The sequence below is a fragment of the Pectinophora gossypiella genome, chromosome 21, assembly GCF_024362695.1.
Source record: "Pectinophora gossypiella chromosome 21, ilPecGoss1.1, whole genome shotgun sequence".
Taxonomy (NCBI): domain Eukaryota; kingdom Metazoa; phylum Arthropoda; class Insecta; order Lepidoptera; family Gelechiidae; genus Pectinophora; species Pectinophora gossypiella.
In genome coordinates, this window is record NC_065424.1 from 5,862,879 (window position 1) to 5,884,023 (window position 21,145).

At 40.5% G+C, this 21,145-nt stretch overlaps 1 protein-coding gene across 1 annotated transcript; it reads right to left on the minus strand.

The window, feature by feature from the left end:
* Positions 1-26: 26 nt before the first annotated feature.
* LOC126376501 (vacuolar protein sorting-associated protein 35) lies at positions 27-21,074 on the minus strand. Its single transcript, XM_050023932.1, has 18 exons — positions 20,975-21,074; positions 20,709-20,789; positions 20,291-20,411; positions 19,250-19,443; positions 18,387-18,515; positions 18,165-18,250; positions 10,658-10,850; positions 9,471-9,599; positions 8,816-8,920; positions 8,379-8,527; positions 7,486-7,705; positions 7,099-7,208; positions 6,566-6,734; positions 6,119-6,216; positions 5,061-5,239; positions 4,000-4,133; positions 3,022-3,195; positions 27-2,358 (listed from the first exon to the last, which is right to left on the minus strand). The coding sequence occupies exons 2-18, from the start codon at positions 20,781-20,783 to the stop codon at positions 2,200-2,202; spliced, it is 2,424 nt and encodes an 807-aa protein (XP_049879889.1). The 5' UTR covers positions 20,784-20,789; positions 20,975-21,074; the 3' UTR covers positions 27-2,199.
* Between the last annotated feature and the right edge of the window lie 71 nt (positions 21,075-21,145).

The window sequence follows — 21,145 nt, forward strand, 5'->3', positions numbered from 1 at the left end:
AAACCAACAAAATAAAACCATAATAATATTACAATAACACATAATATATTGCTTCTATAAAATTCTACTAATTATTTATAATTATGAATTATCAACTTATTCGTATATTAAAGCTAAGTTATCGATACACACATCAATTGAATTGATCTTACATTATTTACATGCGGAAATGGCCCTGATTCCTGAAGACATCTAATTGTAAATCATACACGTCATTTTCGTATCCGCCGAAAAGGAAACGAACAGATGATTGACAGCTGCAAATTTAAAAAAAGAATGAGTGAATGAATGAAATACCCGGGCGAATCAAATAGGTATCTCGCTCGCATATAACCCGTTTGACGTGGGCTGTATACTTAATTCTGTCGAGTTATCGGCCTATGTAAAAATAGATTTCTGTCTAAAATCTAAAATTATACGGGAATCAGCAGGAATGTTATTTTCCTTTCCTTTTCGGCGAATAAGAAGATGACATATAATTTAAAATAAAATTGTACCGCGTCTACAGGAATTAGTACCATTATGAACTATGTTAATAATAATATATAATAATTAAAATAATAATTTATTTTTTACATCACTATCTCGTGATACTAGGAATGTTTAGTAAATTACATTCCAATAAACTTGAACCACTTTAGCAACATTAAGAGACTTTCCAGCCCACGTTACCCAAATAGAATACAGATGGCGCTGTATAACTTTAACGTGATAATTACACATTTTCTCATTGTTCGGGTACATAATTATTCAAATATATACTCGTAATAGAATTGGGTCGTGTACTAGGTTCAAGATAAATTATGAAATTCTGATTACTAAATAAAGACACATCTAAAACTAACGAAAAACATTTTCTTTTTTCTATTAAACTTATTTATGAATTTTAATCAAGAAAAACGTAATAATAAGTCCGACATTTTGTCACGTTTTTCTATGACGTCACAGAGTGCTTTTTCATACAAATTCCATAGTAATTTCGTGTTTTGACGTTTAGTAAAAAGTAACTGATTTGACTAGTTGGAAACTAGCCTATTGAACAGCCTCCGTGGTCTAGTGGTTAGAGCGTTAGGCTCACGATCTGGAGGTCCGGGTTCGATTCCCGATGGGGACATTGTCGAAATCACTTTGTGAGACTGTCCTTTGTTTGGTAAGGACTTTTCAGGCTTGAATCACCTGATTGTTCGAAAAAGTAAGATGATCCCGTGCTTCGGAGGGCACGTTAAGCCGTTGGTCCCGGCTATTAGCCGTAAAAAACACCTCCACCAACCCGCAGTGGAGCAGCGTGGTGGAGTATGCTCCATACCCCCTCCGGTTGATTGAGGGGAGGCCTGTGCCCAGCAGTGGGACGTATATAGGCAGTTTATGATATGATATGAATAGAATTGTTAGAAAAAAGTCTGTTGTCCTTGAAAGTTTAGAAGGTTAAACGAAGGCAACTCTATATTTTTTTTTTTTTTTGGGTAACGCAGCCTGGACAGTTCCTCATTCGCTTAAATCTCACCAAAATAATTAAAAACTGAAAGTCATTTTTAGCTAAGTTCCATTCCGTCGCTTTGTAAATAAAAAAAAAGTATGCGCGGTTTTGAAAAAAAAAAAACAATTCTCGGATGTGATTTTTGTTAATAAAACCTCGCAATAAGACAAGCTAATTTAAATGAAGGCTTTCAACTCGCGTGCGAAAATATACACCTGTCTCATCTTGCGAATGACTGTTTCAGATGTGCTAGGTGAAATAGGTATATATTTTCGAACGTGACTTGAAGGCGAGCCATTCAAAAATCCCTGTTCCCTCTAACAGCATCGCTTATTACTTCACCTTCACTTTTACCATAAACCATACAATCTGGACCATTTCCATATCCCTAATAGTTTTATCCCGCTTATGCTAATTCTGACCAAGGCAAACTTAATTTTGTTGTAGTTCAAACACTGTAAAGGGCCCCATATACTTACGATGGACCGGTATTAAAGGCGATTGTCCCAAAAATTCTCTTAACACCTTCACGGACAGTACGCCATTAACCGTGGACGTGATGTCAAGTGTCATACTGTAAAGCCGTGTCAGTTAAAGTGTTAAAAACAGTGCCAACCTTAAAAACAGTCCGAACCTTAAAAACAGTGCCAACCTCTTGCGGTAAGTGTAAGGGAGATAGAGCTAGTATAATGTCAATCAGTGCGAACCTGCAAATACCAACCCTAAGAGAGCTGTAGGCCTTCGTACCCCAGTCCGTCGGGGTCTGGGCACTCCATGCGGTTCTTGAGGTGCTGCAGGGTGTTGTGGAAGTGTTTGGTGATCTGTTCCACTTCTTCTGATTGGTCGAGGTTCGCGAGCTCCTCGCGGATCTTCTGTATTATCTGGGGAGGAGAACGGGTGTTACTTCAATCATCTCAGGAGTTTATAGCTTTTCAAGGTCCAAACGGACTGTTAACGGCCTCCTTGGAGCGACCTCATTAGCATATTATTCTTTTTTTGTTTTTCCTGGTATTGTCATGTATTGGTTTTCGCTTATCTTAACTCAAACTCGAAAATATCTTTATTGCATTTCTATCTTTTAAATAGTCCTTAAAATAAAATCTTTCTGTTTAATCACTGTCTTAAAACTGTGGAGTCATCTACATCTACTTATTGTAGATTTGCCGCAAATGGCACTAACTACTTGGCCGGACAAATCGGGAACGCTGAGGGCTCTCACCCGGTACAAAATTCAAGATTTTAATTCAGTTGGGCGCGAACATCGGCTCTGGGCGTACCGACCACGCTGGCGGGGTCGGTATCGAGGCCTATGCTTTGTCATCATCATCGTTGTAACCCGTCGTCTCTTTAGTTATGGATGTAGGCATTCTCTCCTCCGCTTCCAGCGGTCTTGCGCCCTCTGCATGCAATCGTGACCTGCACCCTATACTTACAGCATATAATAAGGAGCAAGACTGAGCGGGGGTGAGGTAAACGTAGTTCAGCCGTTGGTGGGGGGCGGAGAGTTGCCGTCCTATTCGTAGTATTATTCTTTATATACTTACGGCGTCAATGAGCGCGGTGGTGAGCGCGTGGTTGCCCCGCTCTCGCAGCAGCGCGTACCGGCCCAGCAGCTCGGCCAGCAGCTGCGCCTGCACGCCGCCGTCCATGCACTGCTGGGCCACGCGGGCCGCCTTCTTCAGGCAGTCTAGCGCACGGGACGCCTCATTTAGAGGCCACTGAAACGTACAATTCACAATACAATACAATACAATACAAATACACTTTATTGCACCAAAATAAAAAGAAATAATTACAAAAAGTATCTTAACTAAGTACATGGCAAATGGCGGCCTGACACTGATTAATTTAAGGTTAGAATATTATTAGTGCTAAGCACCAGGGATGTTATGGATATGAAATTTCGGATACGGATATAAGAATGATACCGGATACGGTTACGAATACGGATAATAAATTATTTCGGATTATACGTTAGTTGCAGATAATTTCGGTTACGAATATTATTTTTTAAGGAATTTCAAAAGTAAAATACAAATAGGTACCTAATAAAGTGGTTTTAACGACAAGTTAATATATTTATGTTATGACAAATTGACAACAAAGGAAGAAAAAAATAAACAATGCGCGAGGCTTGTGTGTCGGCATTGGCAGCGGCCAGCTGATCAAAACAACTTGTTATAACATGTCTCAATTAGGCTCCGCCCCTATCCGATATTACCCGAAACTTTAATTCAGATTACGGATTATTTTTTATATCGGATATCCGATAGTTTCGATTACGGTTACGGAGCTCTCTAACATCAGTGCTAAGCACACACACACAACACCTTCCTTTTTGATGCGAACAGCGAAGGATTGGAACTGCCTGCCGTCGTCTGTGATTCGAACCCTGGACCTCCAGATTGTGAGCCCAACGCTCAACCACTGGACCACGGAGGCCGTTAACCTTATAATAACCTCAAATCCGTTCTGATGAAATCCTTCCTACGTCATTCTTTTAGAACCTCGTTTAATATTACCTGTTGTCCATCCTTAGCGCCCTTCCAGAAGAGGTGTGCGCAGAGAGCCACGGCGCGACTTTGATCTGGCTTCTTCAGAAGTTTGCTCGCCGCCAGAGCGCACTGTGTTCGCATCGGCTCCGCATTTTCTGCACCTGTACGTAAATAATTGTAAATTAGACAAATCATTGTTCATGCGATGAATGTATCTCTAACTGCCCCAATAGGATATTTGACAAGACAACGGCCTTAAATTCAACGGCCTCCGTGGTCCAGTGGTTGAGCGTTGTGCTCACGATCCGGTTGATGATGATGATGATGGGGTTGGTAAACCACTTCACAACCCACACGATAGAAGAAGAAGAACAAGTATCAAAACCTATACATTTTTCATTATACATTACAGCAAAGGACTGGAACTGTCTGCGGTTCTCTTTTTTTCCAACTCGTTATAATCTGAGAGCTCTTCAAGGATAGTTTTTTGTTTTGCTAAGGAAGTGTCATCCACCTTAGACCACATCGTCACTTATTTTTTAAATATGATCCGCACACTGGTGCTAATTCCTGTAAATACCATCTAATTTTATTTTAAGTTATATCTGTCATTTTCTTATCCGCCGAAAAGGAAAGGGACGGGTAATCGACAAGCATAAAATTTATGGAACACACGTCAATTTTAAGCACAAATCTAAACCAACCGTCTAAAAATTTTACATTCGTCAATAACCCGACACAGTTAAGTAGACAGCACGTCAAACGGATTGCATACCAGGGACGTACCTTTTTGATTCGCCCGGGTTATTCATTCATTTACTCATTCTTCCTAAAATTAAGAGCTGTGAATCATCCGTCCCTTTCCTTTTCGGCGGATAAGAAAATGACACGTATAACTTAAAGTAAAATTAGGAAGTGTCTGCAGGAATCGGGGCCATTAACCGCGTAAACTTAAAACACATCGTCACTTATTTTTTAAATATAATAGGCTCGCGCACTATCTCACCTGATGGTAAGAATAAGAATAAAATAAATTTATTGCCAATAACGTAGTGATGTGGTCTAGTTCACTGGGTCATAAGACTCACCGAAGCAATTGATCTGCTCGAAGGTGGCGATGATCAGCGTGATGGCGGCCAGCTGCGCCTTGCTGTCGGAGATCTCGTCTTCGTACAGCGAGAACGCTTGCGACAGAAACTCGTACGCTATCGTCTCGTGGTTCGCGAAGCCGATCTCCCCGATTGCTAGAGCGCCTTGGAGGTATAACCTGTGGGAAAGAACGTAGCGTGAGACCGGGTTTCCACTGACGCGGAGGTGGGCCGAGAAGAGCGGAGATGTGCGGATTTGACCAACCACAGCGTTCGAGAGAGCGAAAAAGGAAGACGCTCTGTCACTCTCTCCCTCACGGTTATTGGTTGATTCCTGCACAGCTCCGCGTCAATAGAAACGCAGCCTGTAACCGGTCAAGCCAATTTTTTTTCGTGACTTATTGTAGATTTGCCGCAGATGGCATTAGGGCTCTCACCCGGTACAAAATTTAAGACAACAGGCCTGAGGGTGCCCAGTTGGGCGCGAACTTCGGTTCAGGGCGTCGTCTGAAAGGAAGAATAATTGAAAGAATTAATCGACTCTAGTTGGTCGATAGCAATAAATTGGTTCTGAAATGTTTAGTATCGCGAGTTGATTGGCCGCCTCTATGGCTAGAGTAATCGGGTCGTCGGGATAGTCAGGCTAAGTAATTACTGCCATACGCGGCAAAATTACAATAAGTAAAAAAAACAGGCCTGCCATGGAGGTAGACAGAGATGTATAGTATACAAACCCACTCCTAGCCAGCTATGATCAAGACCCGTGTAATAGAAGTTTGTCATTGTCATTAACAAAGCGATATCAATAGGCTGATTGTCCACAAAGTAAGATGATCCGTGATGAGTAAGGTTATCCACCTCACAATCCACACGTTAGAAGAAGATCCCATCTTCTATCAGACTTCGCTCTTGTTTTCTTTTACTCTTTGATGGAAGTGGAAGAAATACTCCAATTGAGATATCGTCGTGAGCTGATTTTCCAGCCAAGTAGTTAATGCCATTCGCGGCAAATCTACAAAAAGTCACGTCAAAAAAGTGAACTTATGAACAACATTTACCTTAATGGTAACTCTGCAAGTTCAGCTTTGACGAGCATGCTGATGGTCTGGTGGCAGAACTGGAATATCTTCTGGCATTTCTTCTCCCACATTTCGTCCTGAAACACACAATTCATATTTACTTCTATTGAATCTGGAACGGTGAACGGAAACGGTTTTTTCTACACCGACAAGATCGTGGCTCTAAAATTGATGATGAATTGATCATGTAAATCGGGCCGTCAATGCGTTGCATTTAGAACGCTTACTATTATTATTATTATTTTTATAATTTTGGTTATTCTTTTTTTTTTGTTAATGATTTTTGATCTTGGTTTTCTCTTTGTTTTCTTTTTTTTTTGTGTATCGATTTCCGTGTAGTTTCTGTCCTGTGTTGAATGTAATGTACCTGTCTGTCTGTATCTGTGGTGTCCGGAAGTAATAAATGTTTCTTCCTTTCTTTCTTACCTGGTCCTTGAGATCCTTGTAGAGGAAGGCGAGCCTGTACGCGTGGAACAGTATGGGCGGGAAGGTGTGCTGTATGCGCCGGGCGCCGCCGCCCTGGAGCGCCTTGCGAGCCGCCACCAGGATCAAGTACTGCTGGTCTGCCGCGTCCGACTTCAAGTGGTGGATTAACCTAACCAAACAATTTGGTAACAATGTATTGTATGAACAACAATTTTTCTTTCAATTTTTACATTTTTCCTCACCTTATGGTTGTCTGGAAGAAATCGCTTTAAGCGATAAGGCCGCCATTTGCCATGTACTTAGTTAAGAGTCTTTTTGTAATTATTTCTTTTTATTTTGGTGCAATAAAGTGTATTGTATTGTATTGAACAACATAACATAGCATTACGTCTGTGTCCCCGAAGGCACATGTGTATAGTATATACACCTACTCTTCACCACTTTAAAGTCCCATGTAATAGGAAGCGAGCCTATGAGGGACTTTCCAGGCTAGGAGTGAGGAGGTAAACCAAGTTTTGGTAAAAGATACATACCTGGCGAGTAATCCCTGTTCCTCCATGAAGTCTTCCACGTCGGGCTCGCTGGCTCCCTGGTCAGGCTGGTCTTTGACCAACACGTCCAACATTGACAGCACTGACTCCACCTGTAGACAAACATAGGATATCCGATCCTTCCATACAAAAATCTAATTACCGTGTGTCAGTCCAGGGAGGTTGAGTCGGAGGTATAACGTCGCTATTTTCGTATTATTATGTTGGCAGTGAGTAAAGTATTCAAGTCGAGGACGTGAATGTCAACTTAAAATACAAATATGCTCAGCTGAGGCAGAGTCGAGTGGAGAAAGTTTCGAGTAAACGTCTTGGAATTCAGTTGAAGGTCTGGTAGAAGACGACGTCGTAGGAAAAAGGGATAAGACTCACATCCTCAGGTGTAGAGATCAGGGTATCGCTGTCAAGCACGTCGTTGATCAGGTGCACAGCGATCATGACTCGGCCTGGGTGGTTGAGGTGTTTAATGAGGGGCGCGTAGTTCTGCAGCTTGATCAGCGTCAGAATGTTCTTGTAGTGGTCCGCTGGGAGCTTCAGGATCTTCATCAGCTCCTTGAAGACTGGCGTGTTGTGCTCCAAGTGGGTTTTACCGCTGTGGAAGATTTTCGGGTTGCCAGTTTTGGGGAAAAATATTTTTTCTAATAATTTTGTGAGACTTACAGTGCAATTTGTCATTAAACATCATGCGACACGGTACCAAAGTATATGCATTTGATGCTCGTGACCGTACAGCTGAAGCAAGTACACTGATTGTGATTTTCTCTAACCCGAAGAGTTAAAATATCAGCAAATTCTGGATTATACATATATTCAACGGGACACGGGACCAAAACACACCAGAGTTAAGAATTTTTCCCATCTTTTTGGAGTGCTTGTTTCGTATACTCACTCCTCGGACACTCCATACAAAAATCTCATTCTTACTGTGTGAGAGCGAGACAGACATTCCGTGTGTTCCTCCTTAATGGCTTACTGCCATTTAAACTAAAATAAGACCCAGAGGGGGTGAGGTAAATCTAGTTCGGCGTACACGAATTAGTGCGGGGCGGAGAGTTACCGTTCTATACTCATCAGAACCAGAGTGATCTGTTTGTGAGTGGACGTATGTGTGTCGTGAGTGTCTGAGGTTCTGCGAAATGATGAATGATGTGTGAAATATGTTTTGATATTGTTCACTGTTTAAGTATACATAGTTAATTAGATATTTCAATTTTCACTAGTTGGAGTGGGATAAAGGAGAGGGTGATGAATGATTAATTTCTCACCTGTTCTGGTGTATGTCCGCGCAGATCTTGTCCGTGTGAGCGAGGACTCTGTCGACGTAGGAGAGTTTGTCCGGGTGACAGCGTTGAGCCAGCTTGAGCAGCGCCAGTTGCAGGCTCAACATGTCCTCAGGGGGCATGTCTGTGCGGGTCTGTTGGTATTATAACCTTTATTATACATACATACATACATAAAACATAAACAGCCTGAACGGGTAGTCAGATGTACATCCGTCGCAAGCTGAACTAAGTACGGTCACGAGCATTAATATGTATACACTTTGGTACCATGTCACATTAACTTTTTTGACAAATTGAACTGTAAGTCTCACTAAATGTCAAATATGTTAGCGCGACAGAGTCCTAAAGTGGGTACATTATATTGCTCATGACTGTACCCACACTTCACTCAGCTTTCCGTTGTTATTGTAGTGGTTTACCTGCGTGATAGCCGCGACCTGGTCTGAGAATACTTCAAACAGCTGCACCTCCTGCTCCTTGCCGTCTTCCAGCACCACGCTCAGGTTGATGTTGCCCTCGTTCCTCTGTGGAAACAGACTAAAAACTTAAAAAAGTTTATCCATGATCTTCTTCTCTCGTGTGGGTTGTGAGGTGGAGTATCAACCTAATCAACCCTGGTGTCAGAGTTATTAGTGAGCCGCCAAAGGCCCCTGACATGACTCATGTAACCACTACTTACTTACACCAGTAAGTAGTAACTGGGACCGGATTAACCATGATAATTACGTTGAATAAATGATTTTGTTTTCTGATCGCTTCTGTAAAAAGCCGGATCTGTCAAATCTTCAGGTTAGGTAAGCGGACCCTGTGAAAACGGGATAACAGGGGGGGGGTTAAAATGGCCACATCGAAGCAATTCATCTGATAAAGCAATATTGCTATTTGACATTTGTTTGCATTGCGCGCTTACTTTTATATGCGCAAATGTCAAATTGCAACATTGCCTTCTTAAATGAATTGCTCCGGTGTGGCCATTTTCACCCTCCAGGAGATGATGATGAAATGATTCTGATTCCTGAACAACAGCCACTGGTGCAGTTGTGGGTAAAGTATTTTATCTATCTATCTGCATACCTGACTATAAGCAGCAAGCCGTTCAATGAGTGCTATGATGATGTTCTTGATGTTGACCCCGGGTTGCAGCTCGGCGCAGGATTTCAGGAACGGCTGCAGGTTGGCCAGGTGGAACTCATCTGGGAACACCTGGGAACGAGGAACGGCACGTAAATATTGGTGCTTCGTCTATCGCGTACCCACACAACCCTGTGAAGGTGACCTTAAACACCTCGTCATTCATTCATTCATTTCCTCAGTCATTCACTCGCTCGGCCATTCATTCACTCAGTCACCCATTCACTCACTCGGCCATTCATTCACTCGGCCATTCATTCACTCGGTCATTCGTTCACTGTCATTCATTCGCGCAGTCATTCATTACCTCAGTCATTTATTCACTCAGTCATTCATTCACCCAGTCATTCATTCGACGCTGGTGTCAGGATTATTACTGAGCCGCCAAAAGCCCCTGACATAGTTCATGTAACGACCACATACATCAGTAAGTAGTAACCGGGACCAACGGCTTAATGTCCCAAATGGTAGGCTTCTACTTATCGTGTGGGTTGTGAGGTGGATTATCAGATTCAGGTGACCTAATGGCGGTGATTCCAGGAGTTTTTTTTTTTTTAATCAGCCGCCAAGCATATTATTATATATCGCTTTCCAGATTGTATTGACACTGTAACGAGTACTCAAGGAGATGATTCAGTTCATGATTCTGAGTTGCTTTTTTATTTTCAATTCCATACGTTTTACAGTGGAAAATTCCACTTGATATTAACTCAGAATTATGAGCTGAATCATCGCCTCAGTGTTCGGTACAGTTTCACTGTATACTAGAAGTTATATACATGGCGCGTTTTAGTATGCCTAGCATGTGTGTGCCTGCTACACGTACTACACTGTGTAGTACTACACTACACTGTGTGTATGCTAGGCCATGTGTAGTCTACACAGCACACGCACACGACGACAGCAATATGAAGCGCGGCGCGGCCGCTGTCGTTCCCGCACTTCTTTCGAGGTGACCTCATATAAAACATGTCTATGTTACCTATTTGCAATAAATTTGTATGAATTTGAAGTAATTCTTTAACTCTACGATCCTGACCGCCACCACCGCTGCAGCAGATGTCCAGTTCTCAACAGAACAGCCATCTGGTTTGCGGTTCTGGTTTCTGGTCTGAATCGGTTTAACTCACCTGTATAATACACTCCATGAGATACTCCTGCGCAATAGCGTCCCGGCAACTGACCACCTGCTCCAGTATGCCGGGCAAAACCAGGCGTCTGTAGTCCTCCACAGTCACTGACTCCAGCTGGGAGAGGCGCACCAAGTTAGTGCCCACCAGGATACGCAGCTCTGAACGCTCGCGTTCTCGACGCTCTTTGTCCCTGAAGAAGACAAAAACGGGAAGTAAGTTTCTAAATCAAATGGAATGGATGGATTGCCGGTGCCGAGGTTTTTCTTGCAGCTTCTTTTCCCCGGCTATACAGGTGGACTTTTAGACGGATGAGACATTCGTTATGTAAAAATTGACGATTCAAAGTGTAACTATGTTACCTACTGAATATTTTTGAATTTGAATTTGCTCTAGAGCAATTAAGCCGCTCAAATTATACTGTATTCATGTGTTATGCCTGAGTTCTGTGAATTCCATAGTCTTTGCTTAACCCGGTCGGAAATAAGCGTGAGTTTATGTATGTATGTATATAAGTTTTTACGAGTAAAATAATGTAAGTCACTATGGTCCTGTGGTTAGTTAGTTAGTTAGTGGGCTCTGTTTTCCGCATTTAGACTCTAAGATGGCCCATTATGCGTGTTATTTTTGACTACGTAATGTCATGATTTTAAACAAATCAAACATATTTTGTAACACTTGTCCAGTTATTAGTTATTAATCTATGCTCTAACAATGGTATTTAGTTATTATTCTGCGATATTTAGTCTATGATTAACAGTGGTGCCATCTGTAGGGATATTAACTGTGGAGGTAGCACGTGATTGGTGAGTTACATTCCCGCGTAAATATAAAACGTAAAATGTGACGGAGGTGGGAAGAAAATACTCCAATACTAGGGTTTGGGAAATTGGTACATTCATTCTGATGGTAGACACGAGCAGAGCAATACATCAGGAAGAACTCTTAATAGTAAGCCAACCTAACTCCTTCCAGAAGCTCATCATTCGTCGAGGCGCACTAGCGCAAACCGGTCGCGTCCCGTGTGTGTTATTCGCTCGCTTGTAAGTGCATTAGGTACAACTAGTACCTACCGGCCCGCGCGCCAGTCAGCTGCAGTGAGTGCGATAGCGACGTGTTACCGGCCGCACAGAGTAGTGTGCCATCAGAGGGATCAGAATGAACAGCACATTCCAACAACCTAGTAAATCGAAGATGCTGGGAGAGATGAGTATTGATGATTCGCCCATAGAAAATGAGTCCCCACCGCCATTTGTGACTCAACGCAGGGGAAAAGTCATGGACGAAGAAGTATCATCTGATTTTCATACGGAGATGCAGCAGTTTCAAAACAGTATTGAAACAAGCCTACAAAAATTCTTCAAGAAACAAGATGACAATTTCTCCAAATTCATAGTAGAATTTACAGAATTAAAAACATCTATTCAATATATGAGTGACAAATACGACGACCTAATAAGAAGAAACGAACTCACGGATCAGCGCTTGGGCAAACTTGAAGATAAGGTCAATGCATCTTTGCCGCAGACACAAGCAATTGCTCAACTAGAATACAGAATTGACTCTCTAGAGCAACAGGCGCGGCAGTGTAACGTGGAAATCAGTAACGTGCCAGAGAAACGATCTGAAAATCTGCTTGACATCCTGGAAGCAATAGGGAACATTATAAAGTGCCCTATAAATAAACAGGATGTTGTGGCTATTCACCGTGTTCCTCAAGCTAGCCAAAATGTCTCAAGACCCAAGAACATCATAGTCAAGTTCTTTACTCGTACACTCCGTGATGATTTCGTGTCCTCGGCAAGACGCATAAAAGGAGTAACTTCAGAGCAATTGCAGATTCCCGGAAGATCACAAACAATCTACGTTAATGAACATCTCACACTGCAAAATAAGAAATTATTTCGTGAAACGCGAGATTTGGCCAAGAACTGTGGATTTAAATATGTTTGGATTAAACACGGAACCATTCTTACTCGTTGTAACGATACTTCCCCGGTTATTGCAATCCGCTCAAAAAATGATTTATGCAAAATCGAATCGCCCTCCAAATAACCGTAAGTTAATATCTAAAAATGACAAACGAATTGGTATTTCAGTTAATAAAACTACAGTAGTATTTATATTTGTACTGATCTGTATGTTACTTTTGTCAATCAAACACGTTGAATGTCTCGTACCCGTGCATTACTCTATGTGTTTACAACTTAGGCGATTCACACACGGCACCGCGCACCGCCGCGGAGGACGGCGACGGTGAAGCGGATTTCGTAGCGGTGCTCCGCGCGCTGAGGCGGTTTACGCGCCTGTCCGCGCGGATGGATTTAACGCGGTTTTAGACAGTTTGATCACAGACACTGGCAATAATGGACGCTGAAGTGGTGGCAGCAATCTGGCTCTTGTGGAGTTATTTATGGCGTAGAAAGAAAAAAATAAGAAGATATTGGGTTCATCCATTTTTGCACAGCAGAACTCGAAATGGGACATTCATATTATTCTATAAAAGTTTTTTCACGTTCCAAATAGCAGAGCGACTTTCAATCTCCGAAATAAACTTCTCGACATCGAAATCCATTTTTAAGTTACATTAACACGTCCTGCACTCACGACGATTCGCGCGGTTATGCGGTTCCTCGTGTGCTAGGCGCCGCCCATCCGCGCGGATGGCAGCGCGGAGGGGCGGTGGCGGCGAGAGCACCGCTTCACCGCGCGGTCGGGCGGTGTACGTGTGCGAGGCACCAACGGATTTCATATAGGCCAATGCGACATGAGAACCGCCTCACCGCCCACCGCGGCGGTGCGCGGCGCCGTATGCAAATCGCCTTACGATAAGGTCTAACCTCTCGCGTATTACCCACCATTATGTTATTATAATGAACAATTGCGACAATTATAAAATGTACCCAAAATCCTTACGTAAAATTAAAAACATTAAATTGCATTGTATAAAATACAATATTAATGTTAATGGATGTATCATAATAGCAACAGGCTTGTCTTATAATATTTTGAACAGTATGTCAATTAATTCTTTATTTCTGTGTCTAAAAACTAATACCTTGAACCCACATAATACTACCTACTATACACTATTTACATTTTTATTCGAAAATGGATAGTACGCATACCTCTTGTTATCTATGGCAGTCACTTACAAATATTAGAATGTTACGTACGAGTTATATGTCATTTTTAATTAAAAAAGATATTGAATCGCTGGTAAATCTTCAAGTAATTCTCTTCATTATTTGTTTTAGTAAACAGTACGTCGTCATCAATAGTCCTCTTGCTACAATAGTCACTTATACTGGTTCTATAAAAATAATTAAAGAGTTGAATACTACTACGTTATACCTAACTTCTTTCTATAAAATGTGTGTTCCTATTTACCTTAGGTCGTTATTTCACTTTGCGAACCATTACGTAATACTTTTAATACACTACTTGAATCTGGGCAGGTCTAAATTTAATAGTAATAATAACAATAACTTACACATTAATTCTATATCGTTTATACTGGTTTGATTAAACATGCATAAAACAATACTGTCTGTATATTACCAGAACTGCCGCGGGCTTAAAACCAAACTCCATACTATTTATATGGGCATATTGCAGCATAACTATGATGTCTTAATACTTACAGAAACTTGGTTTCAAAGTAGGATTTTGGACAGTGAGTTTATAGACGATAGATATCGAGTGTTCCGCTACGACAGGGACCTTCCGAGGTGCGGGCGGAAGGACGGCGGAGGGGTACTCATCGCCGTGCGGCGCGAGCTGGCCGCGACGCTGTGCGCCCCTCCGCCTCCGCCGGTACCTGCGCTCTCGCCACTTATTGACCATATTATGATTGAACTACGCATTCGAAATTATTGTTGTTTGATAGGCGCCGTATACATCCCACCGAGTCTCGACTCAAATTCCTACGAATCCTGCTTTAAATACCTAAGCTTGTATTTACAGTCTCCCGATGTCAATAATTATATAATAGCCGGAGATTTTAATATGCCAACACTTGGATGGCAAGATTGTAACAACATACATGTCATTCCTATAATTCGTGCGGATAACAGCCCACAAAGCAAACTTTTCATAAACTTTTTGTCATTAATAAATGGTTACCAATTAAACACATTCAAAAATAATCTTGATAGATTCCTAGACCTTTTTATAACAAATTTAGTCGATAGCAGATCTTTCTTAACACCTGTTACGCTGGTGCCGATAGATGACCAACATCCTGCATTCTATTGTGTCATACCGTTCAGTAATAACTTGCTGCCTTTACATAGGAAACCTCAAATCAGGTTTAACTTCGCTAAGGTCGATTATTCCAAGGTTTGTGCCGAATTGGCTGGAATAGACTGGAGCAACTTGTATGGCTCTGCTTCTGTGGAGGAAGCGGTATCAACATTCTATGAAACACTTTATGCGGTAATACGTAAACATGTACCTACTACATTGGTTAAGTCATCTCAGTACCCAAGCTGGTTTACAAAGTCGTTAATACACATCTTTAAAAACAAAAATCAGGCCTGGATAAAATGGAAAGTGTACCAAGACATCTCGCATTATAATGAATTTTCTCTCTACAGAGACAGATTTAAGGCTGAATCGCATAAGTGTTACCAAAATTATATTAAGACAGTTGAAGATAGTATAGTAGATAATATAAAATACTTCTGGACATACATAAATACAAATAAAAAATCTACATACATACCAAGTAAGATGCACTATAATAACACTAGTGCTACTAATCCTGACGCCATATGCGATCTGTTCTCTTCCTATTTTAGTTCAGTTTTTGAACCATCGCGTATAACAAATAATTTCGACATTGACATGATCCCAGATACAAATACTTCTTCTGATTTAATCATAAGTAACATCGTTTTAAGCTTAGAATCGGTACACAAGGGATTATTGTCTATCAACGCAACAAAGGGTGCAGGTGTGGACAACATTCCCCCTTCCTTTTTTAAGTATACTGCTGATATAATTACTAAGCCGTTACACTATTTGTACAATAGAAGTTTGCGAGAAGGATATTTTCCTAAAATATGGAAATCTGCACGAATTGTGCCAGTACACAAAGGAGGATCGAAGGATGATATTGAAAATTACCGGCCTATCTCAATTTTACCCGCCCTGTCAAAGCTTTTCGAAAAACTCGTACATAGTAACATATATCCATCATTACATCCTATTATTATACAACAACAGCATGGCTTTGTTCAGCGTCGATCAACTACCACAAACTTAATCTTATATACTTCATATCTTTTTGAAAAATTAGATGCGAACATACAAACTGACGCCATTTACACGGATTTTCGGAAAGCTTTTGACAGGGTGGATCATAAAATTCTTTTGGAGAAGTTAGCCTACAATGGTATCCGGGGTAGTTTGTGGCGTTGGTTCATGTCTTACATTTCCAATCGCACACAAAAAGTGGTCATCAACGGTTACGAGTCTGCATTTGTGCCAGTGACCTCCGGTGTTCCCCAGGGGTCCATACTGGGACCGCTGCTCTTTATCCTGTTTATTAATGATGTCCATCGCTGTTTTAAGTTTTGCAACTTTCTCCTATATGCAGATGATATTAAAATATTTCATACCATTACCTCCTATGATGATCACATCTATATCCAGCAGGATTTGGATCGTTTTTCTAACTACTGCATTTCAAATAAGTTATCCCTCAGCTTAAATAAATGCAAGAGTATAACTTTTACTAAGAAAAGGATTGTAAGCAACTATTCTTATGTGTTGTGTGGTGTGCATCTGGATTCCGTCAAATCTATCAGGGACCTTGGCGTGATACTTGACGCTAAGCTGCATCTTGATACTCATATAGAGACAATCACTGCTAAAGCCTATAAAATGTATGGCTTTGTCATGCGTTCATGTTCTCAATTTACCCGCCTATCTACGTTTTTATATATATATAAGTCACTCATTCGACCACAACTCGAATATGCAGTACCCATTTGGAACCCCTATTATGATAAATACGTAAAAATCTTAGAATCCTTACAAAAAAAGTTCTTTCGACGTACATCTTTCAAGTGCTGCCGTAGTCGTATGTCGTACCCCGTACAATTGAATAAATTTAACTTACTTACACTATCATCCAGACGTCTGTATCTCGAGACAATGTTGCTGTATGATATATGCCATCATAAGTATGACTGTATCGACCTAATTGGTGGGCTTCACTATAATGTACCACGACGATCACATGTTCGTAATACTCATAAACTGTTTGCATATAAACATTGCCGTACTAATTCTGGAAAAAGGTCACCCATGTGTCGTATTGTGAATACTTACAATATACATTTCAGTCATCTTGATATGCAAAATTTGCGAGTTGGTACCTTTAGGCATATGTTATTGGAAGGGCTCCGAGAACGGGACTCAACTTAATACTTAAAAGTAACAATTTTATTGTTTCTTCCATGTAATGCTGTCGTCGGGGTAAACGCACCCGTCCAGTGGTTTTACACTGATCCCAAGATAATCCTTTATCGTAGGGCTGGGCGGGTGCGCAACTGTTGGTACAATCATAGTATTATAGTATCATACTATCATCTTGTAATTTACTCTAATTAACTCTACTTCATCAATACTAAGTAATAAGCAATAGTTAAAACTTATTGTCTATTGTATTGATACATTTCGTTACATTTTTCTCTTTCTTGTATTAATTAATTATTGTAATAGTGTGAGGTTCGATCTGCTTCCTCTTTACTTATTTAGTAAAATGCGGTCAACGCCGCTGGTGGTACAATTACCAAGTCAAATATTGTAATATTAATTATTAAACCATATTGTATCATTGTTGGTTGATCCAAATAAATAAAAAAAAAAAAAAAGAAGCCCACTGGGGTTTTACAGGCTTCGCCGAGCGACCCAATTCCTTTGAGGACTTGTACCCGTTGTGCTGACACTCCCATGCATGGTACTGTGGTACACCGGCACTTCCAAACGGGGAGCGTCGGTTCAAACCCCGGTATCGGACTTGCTCCAATGAGTTTTTTTTTTTTTATATATTTTATCAATCAATTAATCAATCAATCAATCAATAATACTTTATTGCACAACAACATATATAAAGGACATAAACATACGAATAAAATATAAGCACAATAGGCGGCCTTATTGCTAAACAGCAATTTCTGCCAGGCAACCTTAGCCTTAACCTTATTTTATTTTGGACAACAGACAGAGAGTTATAATATCTTTAGTGAAATTTTCACCGACACACTTGGCTCGACCATTATAGCCGGCGATACGGCTCACCACCTATCACGTTGGTCTAACAGAAAGCTCGGTGAGGTGTGGGTACTTAGTTCATCTTACGATGAATGTACCCCTGACTACCAAAAAAAATTGAAATGACAGAAAATCGTTCAGTTATTTATCAGCCCATTGCTGAGCTGAGGAATGAAGATGATGAATGAATGAATGATGATGATGTTTTTTTTTACTGCCTTACCTGGAGTGCCCTTGGTGTTGCATCCTGACCCACAATTTGTTCATCTCAGCGAAATTCATCAGGACAAAGTCGATGGCATCTTTTACCTGAAAAATTACATTTAATGTATGGTTGGTTATACATGAATGGTTATACGAGGTAAAAGGAGGGTTCTTTTACGTATGAGTACGAGTAAAAGGATTTTTGTATGAAGTGTCCAAGGTGTGCTCAAAGTATACTCACAGTCCCTTCATTCTCGTTATGAGCCTCGGAAGTATCAGGCAGTACATTCCTGGTACACTGGAGGAGGTAGTTTCTGAGGAACAATCCGCGCAGAGGGTGCTGCACACCACGGCACATCTCGACTAGATCCTGAACAAGGTCAAATAGTTTGTTTTAGTTTCCGTGTGCGCTTCCTTTAATAACATAACATAGCATCATGCCTGAATCCCTGAAGGGGTAGGCAGGGGCGTATAGCATTTCTTCAAATAACTTTTTGAACAATTTTCCACTAACTTTGAGAACATAATGCCTTTTTTAATAACTTTAAAAAATCTATTAACTTTCAAAAGTATACGCTCTTTCCACAAATTTTCAAAAGTATACATTCTTTCCAATAACTTTCAAAAGTATACACGTTTTGTAATACATACATACATACATAAACTCACGCCCGTAATCCCTAATGGGGTGGGCAGAGCCACAAGTAATCAAAGACAACTTGCAGCCACTGTTGATACGAAGTCCAAAGATGGATATGATGAACCTTATGGTGATAAGGGATCAGCCTATCGCCCATAACATTAGTCCATCATGTTAGAGGACACAATCCCTCTGTCTGTGTCTGTGTCTGTGTGTGTCTGTGTGTGTGTGTGTGTGTAATAACTTTCAAAAGTATGCACTTCTTTTGAATAACTTTCAAAAGTATACACTTTTTCTAATAACTTTCAAAAGTATGCACTCTTTTCAATAAAAAAGCATACATTTTTTCAAATAACTTTATAGTATGATACACTCTTTCCAATAACATTCAAAGTACATTCAATCTAAATAATTTAATGCACTATCCACAATTATTATTTCTTATAAAAAACTAAAATGGTTACCTTTAACAAATCCCTCCGGAGATTAGTATTAGTCTTGATATACACCAACCCAACCGTGATAAGCAAGTATAAACGAGGCACGATGTTGCCAGCGTACTGTACGAGTTCATACAAGTCTGCCACCTTGCGTCCTTTCTGGAACTCTTCCAGAAGGTACAACTCTAAATGACGTAGCTCATCAGTTATTGCCATGTCTGATTGGATTGTTAAGAAAATATATTTTCGAAATAAAAAATAATGTGTGCTGCTGGATGATTAAGGGTTGACAGCATCTGGGCGAACCGCATTGCACTTTCCTATGACTATTCTTTTGTGTGACTCAGAACCGACGAGGCGGACGGAGTGCGGTCGGACTCCCACTCTAAAGTTTGGCGCAATTGCGAGCCAAACACAATCCGCGTGCTCTCCCCCTTACTTCGAGGGTCTATGGCCATTCAAGATTAAAGTAAGACCCAGAGGGGGTGAGGTCAGCCTCACCCAATATGAGTATGTGTGGGGAGGAGAATTACAGTTCTATACATTCGTACCAACCTAAATCGAATTACTCATAACCAAAACAAACTGGCCCGGAGTTTAAGTGACAACCACTATATGAGCCGCCTCAAAAGGACGCACATATGGGATAACATACAGTAGCACCTTAATGAAGGCAGCCTTCTAATGAGGGGGCCTGTCCTGCACGTTACTAAAACCAAACCATCAAAACTGCTTATGGTCAGTTGACCGATCGCATGTTTGGGCACAAAAATGAAAAAAAGAAAACCTAAAATGTAGTGTGAATCTTATGGAAGTATCAATATACACACATGAAAAACAAATAATAATGTGGGTATTAAAAATAAAAAGTTTGACAACAATACATTTATCTCATTACTGTCTTAGGCACCCAGTAAAAAGTACACGCATACAAACAAAAACTCACACCAATTTCCCACTGGGGTAAGCAGAGACTACGGAATTCCATTTTCTAGTAAATATTTTTTTGCATTTAAAAAGTAAATACCTGTCAATTATTATAAATAATATAGTTGAAAAGGATACATAGTTCATAGTAGCTCTTGGGTGAGAGAAGTGAGGTCCGGAGCTCTCCCAGCATGGTGGAAGCGTGCTTCAGGGCATCCATCAGCTTCGACTTGTCCAGACATCTCTTCATTTGAAATGCCTGTAAAAAACAATATTTTTAGCAATTTGCTCCGTCAATATAGTTATAAATTAATACAAAACTTGATGAGCAGGAAAAACATCAAAACGGACAGTTTAAATAAGTACTGCATTTGTTATTGAGCAAAACTACTGAACCCTGTAAATAGATTAAATAATATCAATTTTAATTCAGAGCTTTGAGCGATGTTGATACACGAAAAAAGGTGGAAACATGGGATATACACTAGTGAGATGAAGGGGTTATATGTCTAGGTATCTACAACTACTTGTAACTATGGTTTTATAAAGCTGTTACCTGTACTTTGACAACATTGAGAGCTTCATCTAGAAGCTTCTCCTGCTCCTCAACCGGGGACGCCTGGTTCGTCATCTGGGCCTGCACATCAACACCGACACTTTAAAATACCTTCATAATAATGTAAAAAACAAATCAATTAGATAACACATTCCAATTCAACACTATAAAATACCCAACACTAACACTTGACCAAATGTATAAAAACGGATGGTTTAACGCATCCATGTCGCCTTTCTATGTATATAAATCATCTATCAACAAACCTGCAACGTCGACTTAAATAAACAAAACCTGCTGATAAGGATTTTCTTCAAGAAAATCGGTAAAAATCTTCGATAAGTGGGTGTTGTTGATCGTCGCTGATTTGACAGTTTGCATACAAAGTTGCTATAGGAATATGATAATTTGCCAAATTCTTTAAATATTGTGTACAA